Source organism: Strongylocentrotus purpuratus, unplaced genomic scaffold (genome assembly GCF_000002235.5).
Source record: "Strongylocentrotus purpuratus isolate Spur 01 unplaced genomic scaffold, Spur_5.0 spur5_scaffold_2, whole genome shotgun sequence".
Lineage (NCBI taxonomy): Eukaryota > Metazoa > Echinodermata > Echinoidea > Camarodonta > Strongylocentrotidae > Strongylocentrotus > Strongylocentrotus purpuratus.
In genome coordinates, this window is record NW_022145605.1 from 7,017,089 (window position 1) to 7,037,087 (window position 19,999).

The 19,999-nt window shown below is 37.7% G+C and overlaps 2 protein-coding genes across 4 annotated transcripts; both read right to left on the bottom strand.

Moving 5' to 3' along the window:
- Nucleotides 1-831: 831 nt before the first annotated feature.
- LOC592970 (protein dispatched homolog 1) lies at nt 832-9,180 on the bottom strand. 3 transcript variants are annotated; one of them, XM_011672891.2, is made up of 4 exons: nt 8,755-9,180; nt 5,723-5,846; nt 5,253-5,451; nt 832-4,065 (listed from the first exon to the last, which is right to left on the bottom strand). In XM_011672891.2, exons 1-4 carry the CDS (start codon nt 8,850-8,852, stop codon nt 1,451-1,453), a joined length of 3,036 nt encoding a protein of 1,011 aa, XP_011671193.2. In that variant the 5' UTR covers nt 8,853-9,180; the 3' UTR covers nt 832-1,450. The 3 variants fall into 3 exon arrangements, with proteins under 3 accessions (XP_011671193.2, XP_797561.2, XP_030847389.1); XM_792468.5 differs by lacking the exon at nt 8,755-9,180 and adding an exon at nt 7,392-7,952; XM_030991529.1 differs by lacking the exon at nt 8,755-9,180 and adding an exon at nt 7,306-7,377.
- Nucleotides 9,181-11,939: 2,759 nt separating this feature from the next.
- LOC762599 (transmembrane protein 45B) lies at nt 11,940-14,300 on the bottom strand. The gene has a single exon (XM_011672890.2). It carries the CDS (start codon nt 14,001-14,003, stop codon nt 13,152-13,154), a length of 852 nt encoding a protein of 283 aa, XP_011671192.1. The 5' UTR covers nt 14,004-14,300; the 3' UTR covers nt 11,940-13,151.
- Between the last annotated feature and the right edge of the window lie 5,699 nt (nt 14,301-19,999).

Here is a 19,999-nt window from a genome sequence, read left to right on the forward strand (position 1 = left end):
GAAAGATAAACAGAGGAATAAACACTTAAAGACTAAAGAAAGGACAAAATAAGATTTAAAGGTAAAGACCAGTTATGGTCATGCGATTGCATTGTGAAAGAAACGTTGTGGAATCGATAAGAAAAGGTTGATCATCTAGCATCTAGCATCTGCAAGGTTCTGGAATCATCAAAATGATAAGAAATTTGGCCCATTCTTCGTAAAGTTAAAAGCACTATACACATAAAGAGGTATATGGGACTACCCTATATCTCTCACAGACCATGAGAGAAACAAATTTACCAAATATATGAATTAGTAGGCGGTTTCCCGGCAAATTTTTTATCATCATGTTTCAGTCAAAACGTATTCTTTCACATGATTGGTAATGAGAGCTTCCATTTCATTTTTTTAAATTGGAGCGTTTCCAATACTGGTCTTTACCTTTAACGGTTAGCATCATTACATGTTTTATGTCATTGGAAAGACCATTAACGTTTGAAATGCTGCAAAGGCTTAAACTGTTTGATCATAACAGCAGGTAGATTCAATGAATCGTCGAAAAATACAGTATCTTCTAAAGTAGAAGTTTTTCGAAAAGGAAGGTAAAAGTTTTTATTGCAGGGCCCTCAGAAAGAACAGTACTGATGAGGCTACCCTGTGAAGTAGACATGTTATCGTCATTATATTGTAATTATCATTATCATCCTTGTTATTGTGATTATATATTTTTACAATGTTTTTGTTTTGTAATTTAAATAGAATAAAATATTCATTAACATTCGTGCCATTTAATAGAGCCACTTCAATAAAAACTCATCAGTCCGTGTTTACTATTCACACAATTAAATAAAGATGGTATACACAACTCTCAATTTTTCCCTTGCACACTCTAATATTGTACATGATCTATGGTACAACTAATTGAATTGACCATTGCAGTAATGCTAAATATTGTGACATATATATGAATAACTATACTTTACAAAATGCAAACCAAATTGAAAAATGGAACGAAAGGACAATTAGAAATAATATTCTACTTCAGCACCATCTTAAAATAGTGTAAACATATAACATTCTGTTTCAGCTGTACAGTCGATTACAGTCATAGACGAACACAAATATCGCTATGCAATGAAATGATATACATTTTGTGAAATAAGCCTCAGAGGATGATATTGAATAATAATGGCTCTTTTAGAGAAACAATCATTTACAACAAACATACAGACAAACTACAACAAATGACGTAGGTTTCATTGCAAATTTACCAACTGTTCTATCATTTAAAAGGAAAGAATTGAAAACGTTACACTTTCAACTTACTCTACACTTCCTACTTGATGACCCGCTTTCCTTCCCCATTAATTTACTCTATTATTCCTGAATTTGAATTGAAAGATTCTTTTTAAAATCTGATACTATTGAAGTAGCCATCATGATAGAAGAATAATTTACACGATATCTTTTAGATATCTTTCATGTCATGCAAGGAATTTCCGCTGTTCTCGTTGCTTCTACCACTGTCAACGTCAACTTTTGATTTTCGACAGCAACAGTAAATAAGGCAACATGTTCCCTGTGGCCCGGATACGTAGCAAAGTGGCAAAAAGAAGAAGGTTCCAAATGACCAACTTACGGCGATGACAACTTCTAGTGCGATCCCGAGTTGATAGAATATCAAGACATTAGCTGGTAGCATCATGGCTCCTATCATAAAACTGGACAAGGCAGCCATGGTGTTTGCAGAAGCTAGGGTTGATAAAGAGTATTGAGCCCGATTCCGCCGGTCGTCATGCGGTGCTAGTCGGTAGGCGACCCCGTAATGAATGGTAAAATCAGTGGCTAGACCGACTGTGAGGATGATCAAAACAGACTCGAAGACTTTGAGCTCCCATCCAATCAAAACAAAGATGGCCACCGACGTGACTACAGAACCACCGATAGACAATGCAGCGTAGAAGGCAATTAGAACGTTCCTGTTAGTGATGAGCAAAACTATCATAGCGATGATCAGGGATAAACCAAGTGCAAGAGGCGTGTCTCGCTTGAGCTGGATGATAAGATCCACGTAAAATGGTTGAGCCAAACTTAATGTTCCAAACCAGCCGCCTTGTAAGCCAACGGGTGCCGTTTTTACCTTTTCCTCGACCCAAGCAAGAGCTGTGTCGTAGTATTCCTTGGCAGGAGCGAACTCCAACTGTGAAATTGCTGTGCTCTGGAACTGTATAAGGAAGGCATTGATGTTGTTTTCTGAGTCGAATCGGAAACCTGGAATAGCTGTAGGACAGCCACCACTGATGAATTCACAGGTGTACGCCGCGTACTTTGGCGCGCACAATTTCAATAAGTCCGCTGAATATGGAAAAGATGTCTGACCGCAACAGGGCGAGAGATCAGTTCCAATGCTGGAAGGAATACATGGAGTTTCCATGAAAATCTTCATCTTTTCAATAAAGCAGTCTTCATAAACAACCGATGGTGAGTTATAAAACCCTTGCTGCCGTACTTCCGAACAGAAATCGAGTAACCAGACCTGAGATTCAGGGTCGTCAAGATTAAAGGAATCATCCAACTGAACGTGTCCCCGACTACCTGGATCGAAGGGGTCTCCATTATCAACAGGAACAGTACCCCAGACAACAATGAACGGTAAAGGTGTCAACTTTGCTCTCTCTATATCGAATGTTGATCTAAACACCTGGTCATACCTCTCAAGAGGATGTTTCAATGTAAAGATTTGGAACTCTGTGTTTGCAGTGGATGCCCTTAGTTGAGGTTTCCAGAATACCACCATGAGAGCGCCAATGGATAAACCAGTAAAAAGAAGAATCCAAAGACAACGAAGTTTGAATGCAAGCATCGGAAGGTACACTTCAAAGATACGCCGAAGGAAATTCCGCAACGTGTGCCAGTGATTCCTCATTTTATGAAAACGTCTTTCCTTGCTAGCAGATGATGCCTGGAATAGAAGCCTTAGATGCCTATCATAGATGATGGCAGTTGCTGGAGACCAGGTCATTGTAAATAGGAAATTACACAACACCACTGTCCCAGAATAAATGCCGTAGAGGCGAATATTTGTTACGGAGCTGGCAACATTGACAAACAAAGCAGAGGCTGTGGTGAGACTTGTGACAAACATGGTAGGAAAGGCATGCTTCATTGTTTCCACCAAGATGAACTCTTGTTTGGCATCTGGATGCTTTCTCCGCGTATTTTCAAATATGTCATAGAAGATAAAAGCATCATCCGCTCCCACCCCCAATATCAGCACGATAGCAAGCATGTTTCCAAATGCAAAAAAGGTGAGCCGGAACACAACATAATAGAAGAAGTAGGCCAACGCCACAGAAAATATGATCTCAAAGATCACCATGATTGCAATGAAAAGTGAACTCAAATACACCCATATTAGCAGGATCATAATCGCACCTCCTACTCCAGCGTAAATTAGATCCTGCATAAGTGGTTCTGATATGAGGAAGTATTTAGCGAGTCTGTTCGTACCAATTGCTTCAATCTTAGTGATACCATTGTCCACGTTGCGTCTATTTACCGCGTCATTGTAGAGCGTGCGATCTCCAGCAGCTACTAAGGGGTTCAACGATACGATCTGTAAGGATGTAGTCAAGGTAAGGTCACCGGTCTCTGCAACCTGGATTGAAAAGTCACTCGGTGAGTTCGCAAAGAACATGAAGTAGATGGCGTTGTAAGTCGTGCAGTTTGAAGGCACCCCTGTGCAGTTAGTACCTGATCCACACTCGGCGGATAACGCACCAGAAGTGTAATATGGGGCACACTCCAACAGAAGCAACCTCGCGAAGGCAATGTCCTCAGCCGTCAGGTCGTAACAGGAAGACCTCCCGTTGAGGGCGCTGATGTAGTTTGGGATGGACCAAGAAGGGCAGCATTGGGATGAGGAATCAGATTGCTTTGTGCATACTGTCTTGAATGTTGAACTGTTACGTACAAATGTATCATCCTGCTGGCACATTGACAGAAGGGAGTCGAGCGTTAAGAGTTCCACTGCGGAAGAGGATGGCGCGTATACAGCTCTGAAGCTACTTGCACCTGCAGTCACTGTGATAAATTTTACGAACATCGATGTCAGACATATCCCTCTTGAAAATACTGTAATGTACAGTTCGTATAAAAAGTGTACCCAAATGTGTGAGTTTCTAATTATACGTGATAACATAATTATAAGGATGACTAAATAGCAGGCTTTTCTAAAAAGAAAACTCTCAAAAACCTCTTGTATGAAGTTTAGGATGAAGCAATGATTGAAGGTAAAAAGCCAAAAAAAAACTGCTCAATTATTAAAATTATTGACTGTTCGGCAGTTGAAGAAAAAAAGGTTCTTATATCAAGCAAAATGTATGATTTTCTCTTCGTTATGATGAGTAAAATCTTGACTTCATTCGCATCCCTTGTCTAAGTTAACCCTTCTTATTGAGTGATACAACATGGATAAAGTATATCTGGGATGTTATCTTTTTTTTAAATGAAAGTCTGCTGTTAATTTATTTCATGTTTATAGTCATATGTGTTTATTCTTGCATTTGGGCTTAGTAACTTTTCAGTATTCACACGCCATTCGACTTAAACACCTTGGGCTCCTTACGTATGTGAAATGGCGCGGTGGAAAAGTGAACAGAGATAACTGAGATATCATGAGACAAGAAGTAAGGAGGCTGTTTAAAATAAGTAAGGTTATCTAGAGACATTGCATCATTTTAAACAATGTAGCACTAAAGCTAGAGGCACAATATAATGTTTAAAAGGCTCCGGTGGCTTTGAAAATATTATAAATAGGGTATTATTGGACAGCAAATAGTTTAATCTTCCTTATGAACTCAATTTCAAAGCCATATTGGTTATTACTTTCTAATTAGGAGCTACGAAATTTGGGTACACTGTTTTGATATGTACTTTATAGAGCGTATTTACATAAAGATGTATAATCTGTGACGCAATTTACAACTACAGTAAATGGTTCCCATGAATAGCATTTTTCCAGATGGACAGAGTGGCAATTCCTGTACTACTATACTACTACTACCACTACTACTACTACTACTACTAATACTCTACTACTACGACTACTGCTGCTGCTGCTGCTACTAATAATAATATTACTACTTCTAGATACTTTTGCATCGTTTCACTGTTTTGAATTTACATTTTAAGAAAGTGATCGGAGTAAATTTGTAGTCACACTTTAACTGAAACTGCATCTATCTATCAAACCCTACGAATGTACTCACTTGGATTGCCACATATAGGTATTGAGGGCGTCCCTGCGGTATAAACCGTTGTTGAGTCCGTGGTCGAAGCGGTGTCACTGAGATTCAATACTAGATTCAACGACAGGTTCGGAGTTGGAGAGAAAACGACGTCCCCACGTTGAAAGCTTTCAAGTGGAATGATGCGATCATGGATGGGTGTTCCACGAGCTTCGATCCCCTATCAAATCACAAGTATTATGGCTTTATTCAGTAAACAAAGGAAATACGTAATATTGTGTATTCAAAAGTATGGCAGGACCCAACAAAAAAAAAACATTATTCAGCACATAAAACACGTAAAGCGTTTTCCCTATAAACACATTATGATTAAACTTTGAATAATGTTAAAATGCATGTAGCTGTAATGAGGGAAATCTCTTACGAGGAGCATTGACATTTTGTTTGTGCAATCTGTATCAAAATGGGGGTATAATATGTATTATACTCACACTGGAAGCATCTTCAAATGTTGGTGGTCCATGGATGTAAACAGTTAGGAAGGTTAGAAGAACGATCATTATGACTTGGAGGAGAATCATGATAAACGGAAACCTCGTGAAGAGACGAGCATGTCTGTAGTAAGAATAAGAACGAACGAATTGATAAACATTTCATAATGACATCTTATGTTTTATCTTGTCCTGATATGAATTGTTTTGTCATGTTTTATCATATGATGTCAGTTTACTGTTCTTTTTGTCACTTCTTGTCATTCTTTCATTTAATAATAAGACACTTTAAAATGGTTTATGAAAATATGTAATTATATTATATCTATTTTACTGTGATTATTAAGACACTTTAAAATGATTGATGAAAACAATGTTCATATCATATTTATTCTCTGGAAGCTACAAAAACAAGCTATGCTTTCCAATAGGTTCCTGTTTCATTTCATAATTTCGAACTTACTTTGTCAACTTATTCTTTATTGTGCAAACAATTGATATGAAATGGAATAAATTCGAATCAATCAATTAATCAATGTATATGATGCAAAAATATTTTTTTCCAGAACTCTTAGTGATGAATTATTCATGTTTTAGGTCTATGTATTTATTGATAATGATGATGATTATGTCGCATGTTTTTCATAATTATGGCACCAGGTTCCTGCTAAACTTCTTGTTATCGTTTTTTTCTTTTCTTTCTGCATATACTTATTTCTGGAGGTTGTGAATGTCCACTTTGTATATACACACATGATCTACTAATTTCTATCGAAACTATTTCACATGAAATACGGTTTTTGGATGGTGACGTTAAAGGTCGGTCCCCAGGCGTAAATAATCATATCTGATTGATACACATCTGTACACACACGCACACACACACACCCACACACACAGACGCGCGCACACATACACACATTCCATTATGGGACATATTGACGAACACCAACTTCTTCCCAAGAACACTCCGGGACTGGGATGAGCTCCCTACCAACTTCATTGAACTGCCCTCTGTGGAGAAGTTCAAGGGAGCCATCAGTGCCTAAATCATAGGAGGAACTGTTTTTACTCGCACAACTTGTATATACGCACTATGCACTAATCAATCATGACCACTATGAGAGACACCACATCACAATATTGGTAAATCAATAATGATAAATCAAAATCGATTTTAGCAACTGTCCACCAAAAAAAGTATATTCTATTCTCAATTGCATTAACTTCATCACATAGATCACTTGAAGTGAGTTTAAGAATATCCTAGGCGTTGTGGCGTGCGCCTGTAATCCAGCTAACAGTGGAAGTTACAAACTGATTCAGCCGAGAACGCAGGTTCGAAACTGAGTCACGTCTTTCGGATGGTGACGTTAAAAGTCGGTCCCCAGACGTAAATAATCATATCTGATTGATACACGTCTGTAAAAACCCAAATACACATACACACACACATCCTCGTTTAGTTGCTGAAAAGGCTTTTGACGAGTACCAGCATAGACATAGACATAGACACGCACGAACACATACCCACATACACACAGTTTGCATTATTTAGGCCAATGCATTTCAAGCCCACTCACCCAATAAAGTAGCAATCGGCCATAGGCTTATGACATAATTTGCGCCATGACAGAATAAGTTCGACGGCATATTCAAACAGACTTACATGATTGCAGGATTATAACAGAACCAGGTCCTTGAGGATTCCTTGGTCAATGGCTTTGGTCTGGCCTCTAAATTCATGGCGTCCATTTCCATTGCCATGACTACTACTAGAGAAAGTTCAGTTCTTCAGAATCATCAATTAGAATATGATATGATATACTTTCCGTATTATGTTTGATTCAGTGTGACGCCCTAATTTGATGTTGAATTCAAATTGAATCGTTGGAACGCTTATTCACGAATCCTCAAAATAATTTCATTTTTACTAAACGTCACCGTAGCCTTCACTACGACAAACAATGATAACAAGCCTACACCACTTGTTTCGGTCTTGAATGGCTGTATGCATGACCCGTATTGCAACCGCAGTATCGTTGTGACCAAATACAACAAAATGACCTTTTTTCAATTCTAAGGCACGATGCAAGTATTTAGTCATGCATGGCACACACCTCACTATTGTAACGGAAAATTGCCTTAAGGGCATATGCATACTGAGTATGGGGAGGGGCGGTGGCCATCACGATTACCAATTTTCGGGCAATTGCTACCTAATATACAGGCAGCGAGTTGACTTATATATTATTATTGTTATTATTATTATTATTATTATTATTATTATTATTATTATTATTATTATTATTATTATTATTATTACTATTATTATTATTATTATTATTATTATTATTATTATTATTATTATTATTGTTATCATTGTTATTATTATTATTATTATTGCTGTAGTATGGCGATACAATAAATGAGGCCAAAGAGACGTTGGTTACCGTAATTCTGACTATTTATTCATAAACCATTGATTCTCAGTATTCACGCAGAAATGAAAGCCCTGGAATTTCAATCATTTATAAATGTCATCTTCACAAAAACATGATTATCTTGATGAAATAAACATGAGTGGTATCATTTGAAAAGCTTTTCATGTACTTTTTTGTATTAAATCGACGTATCAACCTTGTCCTAAATTAGATTCTTACGACCTTTGTGATTGTAAATTTTAGTGCTATTGAACTAAAGTAGAGTCATTATGTCTCATCGTTTACGACACAATAGAATATCGCCTACGCATAATCGTCAGGTACACCGCTGTCTCCGATTTCACACCCACCGACTCCTGAGCAGGGTTTTACGAATCCGTCAAGTACAAATTCGCCGACAACCCATTGAAACGCGTGTTAGGTTTTCAGTGCGTTTCAATGGGTTGTCGGCGAATTTGTACAGTTTGCATTATTTAGGCCAATGCATTTCAAGCCCACTCACCCAATAAAGTAGCAATCGGCCATAGGCTTATGAAATAATTTGCGCCATGACAGAATAAGTTCGACGGCATATTCAAACAGACTTACATGATTGCAGGATTATAACAGAACCAGGTCCTAGAGGATTCCTTGGTCAATGGCTTTGGTCTGGCCTCTGAATTCATGGCGTCCATTTCCATTGCCATGACTATTACTAGAGAAAGTTCAGTTCTTCAGAATCATCAATTAGGGTACTCTCATGAGACGACGGTAAACAAGAACACATGCAGAGTGTTGTGAGTGAATCTCAGGAAAAGTAACGTCTGTTTGATGATATACTTTCCGTATTATGTTTGATTCAGTGTGACGCACTAATTTGATGATGAATTCAAATTGAATCGTTGGAACGCTTATTCACGAATCCTCAAAATAATTTCATTTTTACTAAACGTCAACGTAGCCTTCACTACGACAAACAATGATAACAAGCCTACACCACTTGTTTCGGTCTTGAATGGTTGTATGCATATAACCCGTATTGCAACCGCAGTATTGTTGTGACCAAATACAACAAAAAGACCTTTTTTCAATTCTAAGGCACGATGCAAGTATTTAGTCATGCATGGCACACACCTCACTATTGTAACGGAACATTGCCTTAAGGGCATATGCATAGTGAGTATGGGGAGGGGGCGGTGGCCATTACGATTACCAATTTTCGGGCAATTGCTACCTAATATACACGCAGCGAGTTGACTTATATATTATTATTATTAATATTATTATTATTATTATTGCTATTATTATTATTATTATTATTATTATTATTGTTATCATTATTATTATTATTATTGCTGTAGTATGACGAGACAATAAATGAGGTCAAAGAGACGTTGGTAACCGTAATTCTGACTATTTATTCATAAACCATTGATTCTCAGTGTTCACGCAAAAAAAAAGCCTTGGAATTTCAATCATTTATAAATGTCATCTTCACAAAAACATGATTATCTTGATGAAATAAAACATAGTAATTAATTAAATATCATGTAAAGTATTTCATATTGATCTACAAATCAAATCTGTTTCATCTGGATCTGGTTGGTCAATGAAATCAAATGTCATGAAAACAGCTGATGCTGATGAAGCTTACATGGGTAAACAAAATCATTATTATTATTATTATTCTCATTATTATTATTAGTCATGTAATTATTATAATAATTCTGAAGATATTATGATCATACGAATGGTTCTAGGACACCTACCCCCTGGACATCCATCCCGGATAACCACCCCAGTCAACTCCTAGGGCAACCACCCTCTAGGACGACTACCCCCGGGACAACTACCCTCGGACAACTACCCCCGGACAACTACCCCCGGACAACTACCCCCAGACGACTACTCCCTACGACAACCATCCTCTAGGACAGCTACCCCGGGACAACTATCCCAGGGGGTAGTTTTTCGGGGGTAGTTGTCCTAGGAGGTAGTTGTCCGGGGTAGTTCTCCTAGGGGGTAGTTGTCTGGGGTAGTTGTCCTAGAAGGTGGTTGCCCTAGGGGGTAGTTGTCCAAGGGGGTAGTTGACTGGGTGGTTATCCGGGGTGGATGTCCAGGGGTAGGTGTCCGGATACGCATACGAAAATATGCTATAGGAGCGTGGGGGTACTGAGGCCCATTCCCTCAGTGGCATCTGAATAATCACCTCCGTATCTTTCACAGCAAGAACTCCTTTCCGCATGAGTGGTATCATTTGAAAAGCTTTTCATGTCCTTTTTTTTATTAAATCGACGTATCAACCTTGTCCTAAATTAGATTCTCACGACCTTTGTGATTGTAAATTTTAGTGCTATTGAACTAAAGTAGAGTCATTATGTCTCATCGTTTACGACACAATAGAATATCGCCTACGCTCATAATCGTCAGGTACACCGCTGTCTCCGATTTCACACCCACCGACTCCTGAGCAGGGTTTTACGAATCCGTCAAGTACAAATTCGCCGACAACCCATTGAAACGCACTGAAAACCTAACACGCGTTTCAATGGGATGTCGGTGAACTTGCAATTTGACGGTTTCGTGAAACAATGGCAATGCTAATGACTTCCATTATAATTCAAATGTTTCGTTTGGTCTTGTCGGTCTAGTTTTATTTCGTCGGTGTGACTGTAATAAGCCAGTTTGCATGTTAATAGCTTCGGAACTCGATCATGACCCCCAAATTCGGATCTTTTACACAACCGATACGTCCCACTAGCTTGCGCATTTTAGAATAATCACTGTCGAAGTGATGGAGGTGCTTCATGAATACCATTTGTTTGCCCTCTTGGGAAGAATACTTCCACCTGTGTATCAGAAAAATGTACTGTCGGTACATAAATGAATACTAATTACAAAACTTTCATGAGCACGATACGAGTATTCGTCTCAATGGTTGACCTTTATCTGCACATGAGCAAATCCTAATTACGAACTCGCTTATACTCCTCGAACTTTTTAGGTCAATTCAACGACATTACGAAACAGTTTCTGATCTCAGGGGTGACGATAGTCCAGAATCTGGCCTATTTAATTTTGATCTCCACCACACCAACGCTAACCTCTCCCTACTTATTTGCTACCAGCCGATGATGGCGTGATCATTAAATTAAGGCGCCGGCTGGCTGGGCTGGTGAGCATAATTATGAGTTTGTTGATAAAGCCATCTTCGACGGCTTGAATCAAGTGTAGGGAAATTATAAAGGACCGTGCAGATTCTGGACTAGGGTGACGACTGTGTGTATCATTTATTATCCTATTAAAATGCAATCAAATATCTCCACATTATACCTGTCACCTATATCTTGCCATTCTGTTGTTTATGCATGCCATACACTCCATTGCTACTATGTCTCCATCTTCCCCTTTTCTCTCCTCTCTCGCTCTCTCTGACACACGCTCACATACGCACACACACACACACACACACGCACACACACACTGACACACACGCAAAGTTTCTCTCTATTCCCCTTCCCTCTTGTTACCCCTCTCTCTATAATTATATCTCTTTCTCGATATCACATTTGTTTACCCCTATATCTATGCCCCTTGGCTTTTCTCTACCGCAATTTATTCTCCCTCTCCCTCTCCCTCCCTCTCTCTCTGTCTCTCTGCCTCTCTCTCTCTCTCTCTCTCTGTCTGTCTCACTATTTCTTTCTTTTCCCGTTCCTTTGACCGTCTTCCTCTATATCTCTTTCACACTCTCTTTCCTATACGGACATTTACAATACAGGTCATGGCGTAAATGATTTTATTGATTTTAATTTTATTTTTAAAAAGAATTGCTCCTGAAATGAAGACTGTTTGTGAGAAAACGGACTGGAACTAATGTAATACTTGAAAGAAAGAAATATAAATAAATCCGTTTTTTTTTGTAAACAGATAAATTTGGATTCATGCTCAATTTCACCGTCAGGATGGGAATCGAATTCCAACAAATTGCTTTTCACTAATTCAAATTCATTAATTAGAATCCAAACATGTAGGATTGTTCTCAATTTTCTTTTTTACTAAGGTTAACAAAAATCATAATTTTTAAGTTGAGTGCAAAATGTCAAAATTACAATTGACAAAAATATGGCCAGCAAAAAAGTACGTTCTACTTCATTTACACAATCACTAAAAGATACAAATTCTACGAACTTTAAATAAAGATATTGATAAAGTATAATAATGCACAAAACTTATAAAATGTAGAAGAACATTAGGCCTATGATGTAACAATCCATAAGTCTAAAATACGAAAATTATCTATGTACGAAAATAATATAATATGGTCAAACGAAAGCGTAATTTAAAGCAAGGAGGACAAGACGAAAGAAAGGAAGATGAAAGAATCTAGTGCTTATTACTATATTTTCCGATTGTTTCCTATAATGGGACTCTTTTGGGAAACCATAGAAAGTTCGTTTCGTTTCGTTTATTTTATTTTAGCACGGTGGCATACTTCAGCCATGTGGCTGTTCTTCAGAATGGCCGTGAATATATAAAAGCAATCACAATTTTACTTTACATAGAAACATACATTAGATTAATATGGTTTACATACAGTATTGTACAAAGGTAAATAAAACATACACATTCATATATACATATTATGGTCAGAAGGCGAGAAATATTCCAAACAGGCCCTAATTAAGAAAAACAAAGAAAAGGAACAGAAAAAAGAGAACAATAAAAAAGAGAAGAAAAATAAATCAGTTATTTTGTTACCTAAAGTCAAACATGATATCACAAATATCATAAACTTCTTTTTAAAGCAAAGTAAGTTGGTTTACAGTTAGTTTCTACCGGCAATTCATTCCATAGTTTTTTAGCATAATAACTTAAACTTTTCTAATAACTTAACTTTTCTTTATTCAGGTATAGTGCGAATCTTTATGGCACATTTCATAGAGCTTAATGATTTCCAGGTATTCATATTAGTGATATTAAATAAAGTCCATGGAATCAGAGTCAAGTCAGGCTTGAAGACATGATGATTTTTCCTCTAGGTCGTCCATTCCAATATCATCGTCTCTTTCTTTATCCAATAACGAATATGAGGCGCCATTTCCCGACGTCAACGACCGACCCTGACGAACAATCAACGCAGTCACATTGTATACTACGATGAGAAGGAGGATGTTTACGAAGAGGTGCCATGAGAAGAACACCGCAGCATATTCGTGATCTATTGCTTCATCACCCCAAGGGTTCTTGAAAAGGATACAGGCCATCTGCATGAACCAGGTTCCTTGCTGGAGGATCGCAACTGTCCGGATGTAGGAGAGTTCGAGTAGATGATTCTTTGTAAACACTTCACACAATGTCGCAAAGAAGCACACGAATATGGGGATAAGAAGAAGAACGTGAGGAACCATTCCCTTCTTGGCCTTATTATCTGGTAAGACAATATGGCAAACAAATATGAATCCTTCGACACCAAATGCCAGGGATGCGATTAGCATTTCAAACTTGGCGGCGGAGGGTAGGCACGTGTGTTTTAAGAGGTTAACAACAGAATATAAACCAAAGAACATGGCCATCGAGCAGTGCAGCCAAACGTTACCGTACGGCTCCCAATTTCCGGATTCGTCGACGATTCGCCATTTCAGAACAGGGTGAACATTTTCGCCGACGATGAGTCCGATGCAACAAGCAAGCATGAACGCCATTCCAAGGATTGGTAGACGCCGTGCGTGTTTACACTGAGAAGTTTTACCATGACGCAAACTAGCCGAAGCCTGAAGATATGCATGGTGTATCATCCATATTATCGCGTACCCGATGAAAAAAACACCATTAGCAGCATGCCCCAAAAAGCTACCCATCCTTCAAAAGGTCTGCTCGCACTGTGATCACAACGCCGTGAGATGCAAACTCGCGTGAACCGCAAGTGAGTGTTTCGATACAATAGTTTTAATTGAATGCAATATAGCTTGCATTCAGTCTAATATCAACATAAACTTTACAGTTTTGTTCTCCATATATGTATCAGTGGACAATCTGAAGACTTTGCAAACTCTTGTGACGGAAGTTATTAATAACCGTAACACACTTTACTGCTCAGCTCTTATGGGATCAGAGTTACTGTTTACATACAGCGATATAGAGGCGGTTTCTGGTCCATTCTAAGGAGCCACGACGATGTTACGGTTGAGTTGTTTTGGAGTCCCGTGTCGGGATCACAGAACTGGAGAGAAAATATATGCTGAACCAGCTTTACATTGTAGTCGTTTATTTATATTGCGAACTTGAATTGTTTTGGGAAACAATAAACATGGAACTTAACAATAATATCGAGTCTATCAAATTTTATTTCAGGATTACATGCCTACATGGAACAGTCTGTATTACGTGTAATTTCCCTACTTCTCTCTTCTTTGTATACTTTTTCCCCCTTATTGTTTGTTTGTTTGTTTGTTTTTTGTTGCTGTTGTTGTATTATGTAAATACATGAAGGTGATTGAGTAGACATGTGCTAGCGTTTTGTGACATGCTTACATGTGTGCGTATGTTTGTGTGGAAGGGGCTTGTGCTTTAAAGTTTAAAGTTTCCATCAGTACGAGAATACACCCGATGGTGGCCTGTACTTATAGCGAAGAAGAAGAAGAAGGACGCATTCAGGAAGGAAATCGTGTCAATGTTCCTTGTACATTAGAATGGAACCGATGGAGAGGCCATATGAAGTTTGAAAGTGGGAGGGTGGGGGTTGAGCATGTAAATGATAAGACAATACTGCTGGAGTGCGTAATGTGACTCAGAAAGTTTCTAAAAACATTAAATGAAATTAAACAAATATTTTTTTCACTCTTTCTCTCCTCTTACAACATGTCAATTTCCTAGTATCTCTCCTATTACTCTCTCAATATCACCGTAGCCTACACTACGACAAACAATGATAACAAGCCTACATCACTTGTTTCGGTCTTGAAGGGTTGTATGCATAACCCGTATTGCAACCGCAGTATTTTTGTCCCTAAATAAAAAAATGACCTTTTTTCAATTCTAAGGCATGATGCTATTAAAATGACCTTTTTCAATTGTAAGGCATCATGCTATTATTTAGTCATGCATGGCACACACCTTACAACATGTCAATGTCCAAGTATCTCTCCCAGGCGCGTACGCAGGGGGGGGGGGGGGGGTTGGGGTTAAACCCCCCCCCTTCATTTTTTTTGTATGTGTATCTTTTTTGAGAACCCCCCCCCCCCCTATGAATTTAGAATTTTTTTTTTTTTGAAATCCTAATGGACGGCCTAAAAAAGATGACCTTACCCCCCCCCCCCCCCCCCCCAACTTCGGATTGATTGATTGATTGATTTTTATTCGACAAGCTTCCAACATACAACAATATACAATAATAACAGATCAAAAATAAGTCAGCTTGAACAGGATAACCCACGAAAGCTCGAGAGCTTATTTCCAGTGGGGTCCCTTATAGACATGTATAAAATTAATAACTTAAAATAGTAATAATTATTTACAGACAGATAAGAAAAATAAAAGAATTACTTATTAAAGATAATAATAATAAAAACATTAAACTGACGATAGAAATGATAATAAGTACAATAAGAAAAGGAAGAAGGAGAAGAAGAAAAAGAGGCGGAGGAAGAAGAGGAAAATAATGATGAATTTGTAGAATTTCTAAAACGTACGAAAACATAAGTATATACAAAATGAGAAAGTATGAACCGGCAGAAGAATACAAATTTCAATCATATAACATGTCATTTACTTCTCTTATCTGACTGTCAAGTATTAGGTATTCCTTTAATTTCCTCTTAAAATGAGCATAGTTTTCTATTTCCTTTACACCATTGGGAAGGGAATTCCAATGTTTTATGGCATTGTAATAAAACGAATTTCCAATACTACCTACTCTTTCTGGTAAGTTAAAGTTGAATCGGCTATTTCTTGTATTATAATCATGTAAGTCAGTAACAAGATCGAAGTTGGATCGAATATAATGATTCGACCTAGTATGATATATTTTATGCACGTGATGCAATACGAGTTGTTTTGATCTTTGGTCGACTTCAAGAAAACCAGCTTTAGAAAGTTCGCTATAGCCAACATGAGTTCTTGGACCAGAAAAGTTGATAAATCTCACCATTTTGTTCTGTATAATCTTCAACTTCTTTTGATCTGACTTGTTTATGTTACTATACCATGCAGGGTTAGCATAGTCAAATAAACATTGAATAAGAGCAAAACAGAGTGTACGTCTTGCTTTTAAATCCATACAACTTTGATACCTGTACACAAATTTCAGACGAGAATTTGCTTTTTTTACAACTGATTCTACTAAAGATGAAAATGAAATTGCGCTAGCCAACTCAATGCCTAAATACTTCACAGAATCTTTTCTCTTGATTACTTGATTATTGTGTGTCACTTTGTATTCAAATGACTTTTTAGAACTACTTTTAGAACAAAACAAAATGCTTTCTGTTTTCCCAAGTGTAAAGAAAGCTTATTATCAGTCATCCAATCGACACACGTAGACAGCTGTTCACTGAGCTTTTCCTCAATATATTTAGGATCAGGATTTGAATAGAGTAGTACGCTGTCATCTGCGTACAATAATAGTCTAAAGTCTTTTATACAAATACACATATCATTTATATAACTTGAAAATAGATTTGGGCCTAAAATGCTTCCCTGAGGAACACCGCATGTTATAGGCATTAGTTTGGAACGAATATCATGAATGGCCACTACTTGGTGTCGATTAGATAAGTAGGATCTGAACCAATCTAAACTTGCCTTATTAAAACCCATTAGTTGTAACTTCTTCAATAAGACGCAATGATTAACTGTATCAAAAGCTTTTTGCAGATCAAGGAGCATCATACCAACAAAGCGCCCTTGGGAAGTTTCTGTCCTCAAATAATCAGTCAAATGAATTAGACATGTTTCAGTCGAATAATCATGTCGAAAACCAGATTGAAATTCATAAATTATATCATTTTCTTTGAAGTATCTTTCAATTTGAACACAGAGCGATTTTCTAGAATCTTTGATGCTACGCTTAAAACACTAATAGGTCTATAGTTGCTAACATCAGTTTTATCTTTCTTTTTATAAAGTGGAGTCACTTTTGCTATTTTCATATCCTCTGGAAAAGTACTCGTCAAGATAGATAGGTTCATCAAGTAACTTAGAGGCTTAAATAAAACCTTCGCACCATCTTTTAGGAATTTAGCTGGAATCATGTCTAACCCAGTACTTTTTGATACATTCAACTTACGTAACTCTTTGAAAACAAATTGTTCACTGATTGGTAATAACTCGAAGCTGTTTTCACGTACACCTTTTCTTTCGTAATAATCACGAATACAATCATTGTCTGCGCTGAAAAAGTCTTTGGAAGGGGGGAGTTTGTCTACTAATTTGGCAGCCACATTTGTGAAATGAGAATTGAATTCATCAGCGATGGCCATCTTATCATGACATAATTCCCCATCAATTTTAATGACAGATTCTTGTTCTTTTCGCTTCTTATTTTTTAATCCTAAGCTGTTTAGATTCTGCCAAATTGTAGGGACCCCCCATAAAATAAATGTCCTCACACCCCCCCCCCCCCCGCTTATTCAGCGGCTGGTTGAGTCGTTGCGAAATTTTTGGCCCGATTTCAAAATGTTAACCCCCCCCCCCTCTTGAAAAAATCCTGTGTACGCCACTGATCTCTTCTATTACTCTCTCTACTCCCCCTTTCCTTAAATTCTTATTTTCCCGCTTTAGTTCCCCCTTGCCTCTTCTTTTTCCGTTGTCTTCTCTCTCTCTCCCTCTACCTAATTATATGTATTTTTTCTTTCCACCCCCCTCTCTCTCTCTCTATCCTTCTCTGTCTCTGCCATTTTTTCCTCTCTCCAGTTTTTCTTTTATCTCAGTGGGGTGAATTTAATCGGTTTTGAAGTAACAAATGTATTGTTATCCTTGCATTTTCAAACCACGTGATTCCTGCAATTTTTCTGTGACATGTTATACGGCTATTGTGATTTTAATATTTTCATATCTATTTGATCATTTTGCGCCTCGGGGTCATATCAGGTTGTAACGTCCCAGTGAGCCTATAGAAACAGCGATGCCTCTCATAACTATATGTAATATGTGTGCATTCGAGCGTATCCCCCAGCGCGTTTGACGTCCCTATCTGTGGTCCGGATCTGCGCTCTTCTAACCACAAAAAGGAAGGAAAAAACAAGTGTCATGTAAAAAAAATATGAACAATGTAATGTGAACAAAAACTAAATCACATTTCAAGGTACGTTTTACGTTGTAGGCCTTTTTTAAAGACACCCTGCGACTCACCATTGAATGTTCTGTTAGCCACCTGTACCTTGAAAGCTCTGTAAATATTTTTAACACATGGAATATGATTGATTACGATATCGCATGTTTCTTTTTATCTTGATACGAATTTGTATTCCCTGATGTACACAGTTCAAGATTGTGGGCTTTCTGCATAAGATTCATTCATGTCAATATTATCATGGCAATCGTTATCTTTTTAATTTTGTTAACGATTTCTCTTCCAGGAACATGATTTTCAGCCTTTTCATGAATACGTATGACCCACAACACACTCACTAATTGTAATTTTCTCTTTAAACTAAAATATAACTTTACAGGGAAAACTTTATCTCAAATTTTTTAGTTAATCATATTCAGATGTTACCTAGAAGGTTGATTCCATTTATTTCGGATGTTAACCGATGACCAAGACTAAACTACATCAGTGCGATATAAAAAAAAAATTAAAAAAAATATTATATGGCAAAATTGTTCCCTGCATCGGGAACATTAACGAAGATCTAGAGCAAAGGTTCTCTGTCATCGTCTCGTCGTAGATGGCGTAATTCTTGAGTTGCAACAATGACACATCCAACGATGACTCTAGTCGACAAAGCAGAGCCCTGTTTCACATGACTTAATTAAGTCCAAAAATTATTAAGTTATTTAGTACCAAAATTCATAGTTTTTAATACGAAGTGCCAACATTCAATCACAAATTTGCTTGAAGTCAATGAGATGCAGTTATTTCAGTATATTATAACAGTTTTTGTAAGTTGTTCTTGATAGCAATTTAACTAAAACGGGACCTAATGGGGATACCATCAGAGCAAGAGGCTAATTCTTCAATAACATTGTTATCCGCAAATTTCAACTGTGCAACCTTTGTCTCTTTTCAATTATGGTAAAACATTCACGGCTCCGCCCCCCCCCCCCCTCCCCTGCCCGATTCAAATTGTTAGGGGAAGCAGCAAATGTGCAATTATTACAACAATATACGCAATGAATTCGAGGGCCCGGTAGTTTCCCAGGGGTCATTAGAGGTTGCTGTAGAGTGAGAGGGTTAACAGACTAGAAATTACCTAATCAAAGAATGACACGTCAGGCCTATACATGATGATTTCAAAGTCGTGACATCGTGGGATAAACGCTATCTGATCATACTCCAATTATTCAAAAGGTAAATATGAAATGTCAACAGCTGCGTGTACTTTTCAGCGAGTCTTATATTTAACTAATTGATAAAACCCTGGTATAAAGACAATGATAGATGATGTGCATGTATGCCTACGTGCCTAGTTAAAGGGAAAATGCTTTGCATGCAATTTTTTAATCAATATAGTATCATAGGTCAAGAAGGAAAAAAGTGTTTTCTGGGTCAAACCAGTTTTTTGTTGACGTAAGGGATTGATTTTTGAAGTATAATTTAATAAATGATTACAGGCGTCGAGGGGTGGTCTTGCGGTGCGGTCAGCTCTCTGCTTTCGCTTCCAAACTAACTTTGACGGACCCCGGTTTTTTCGGG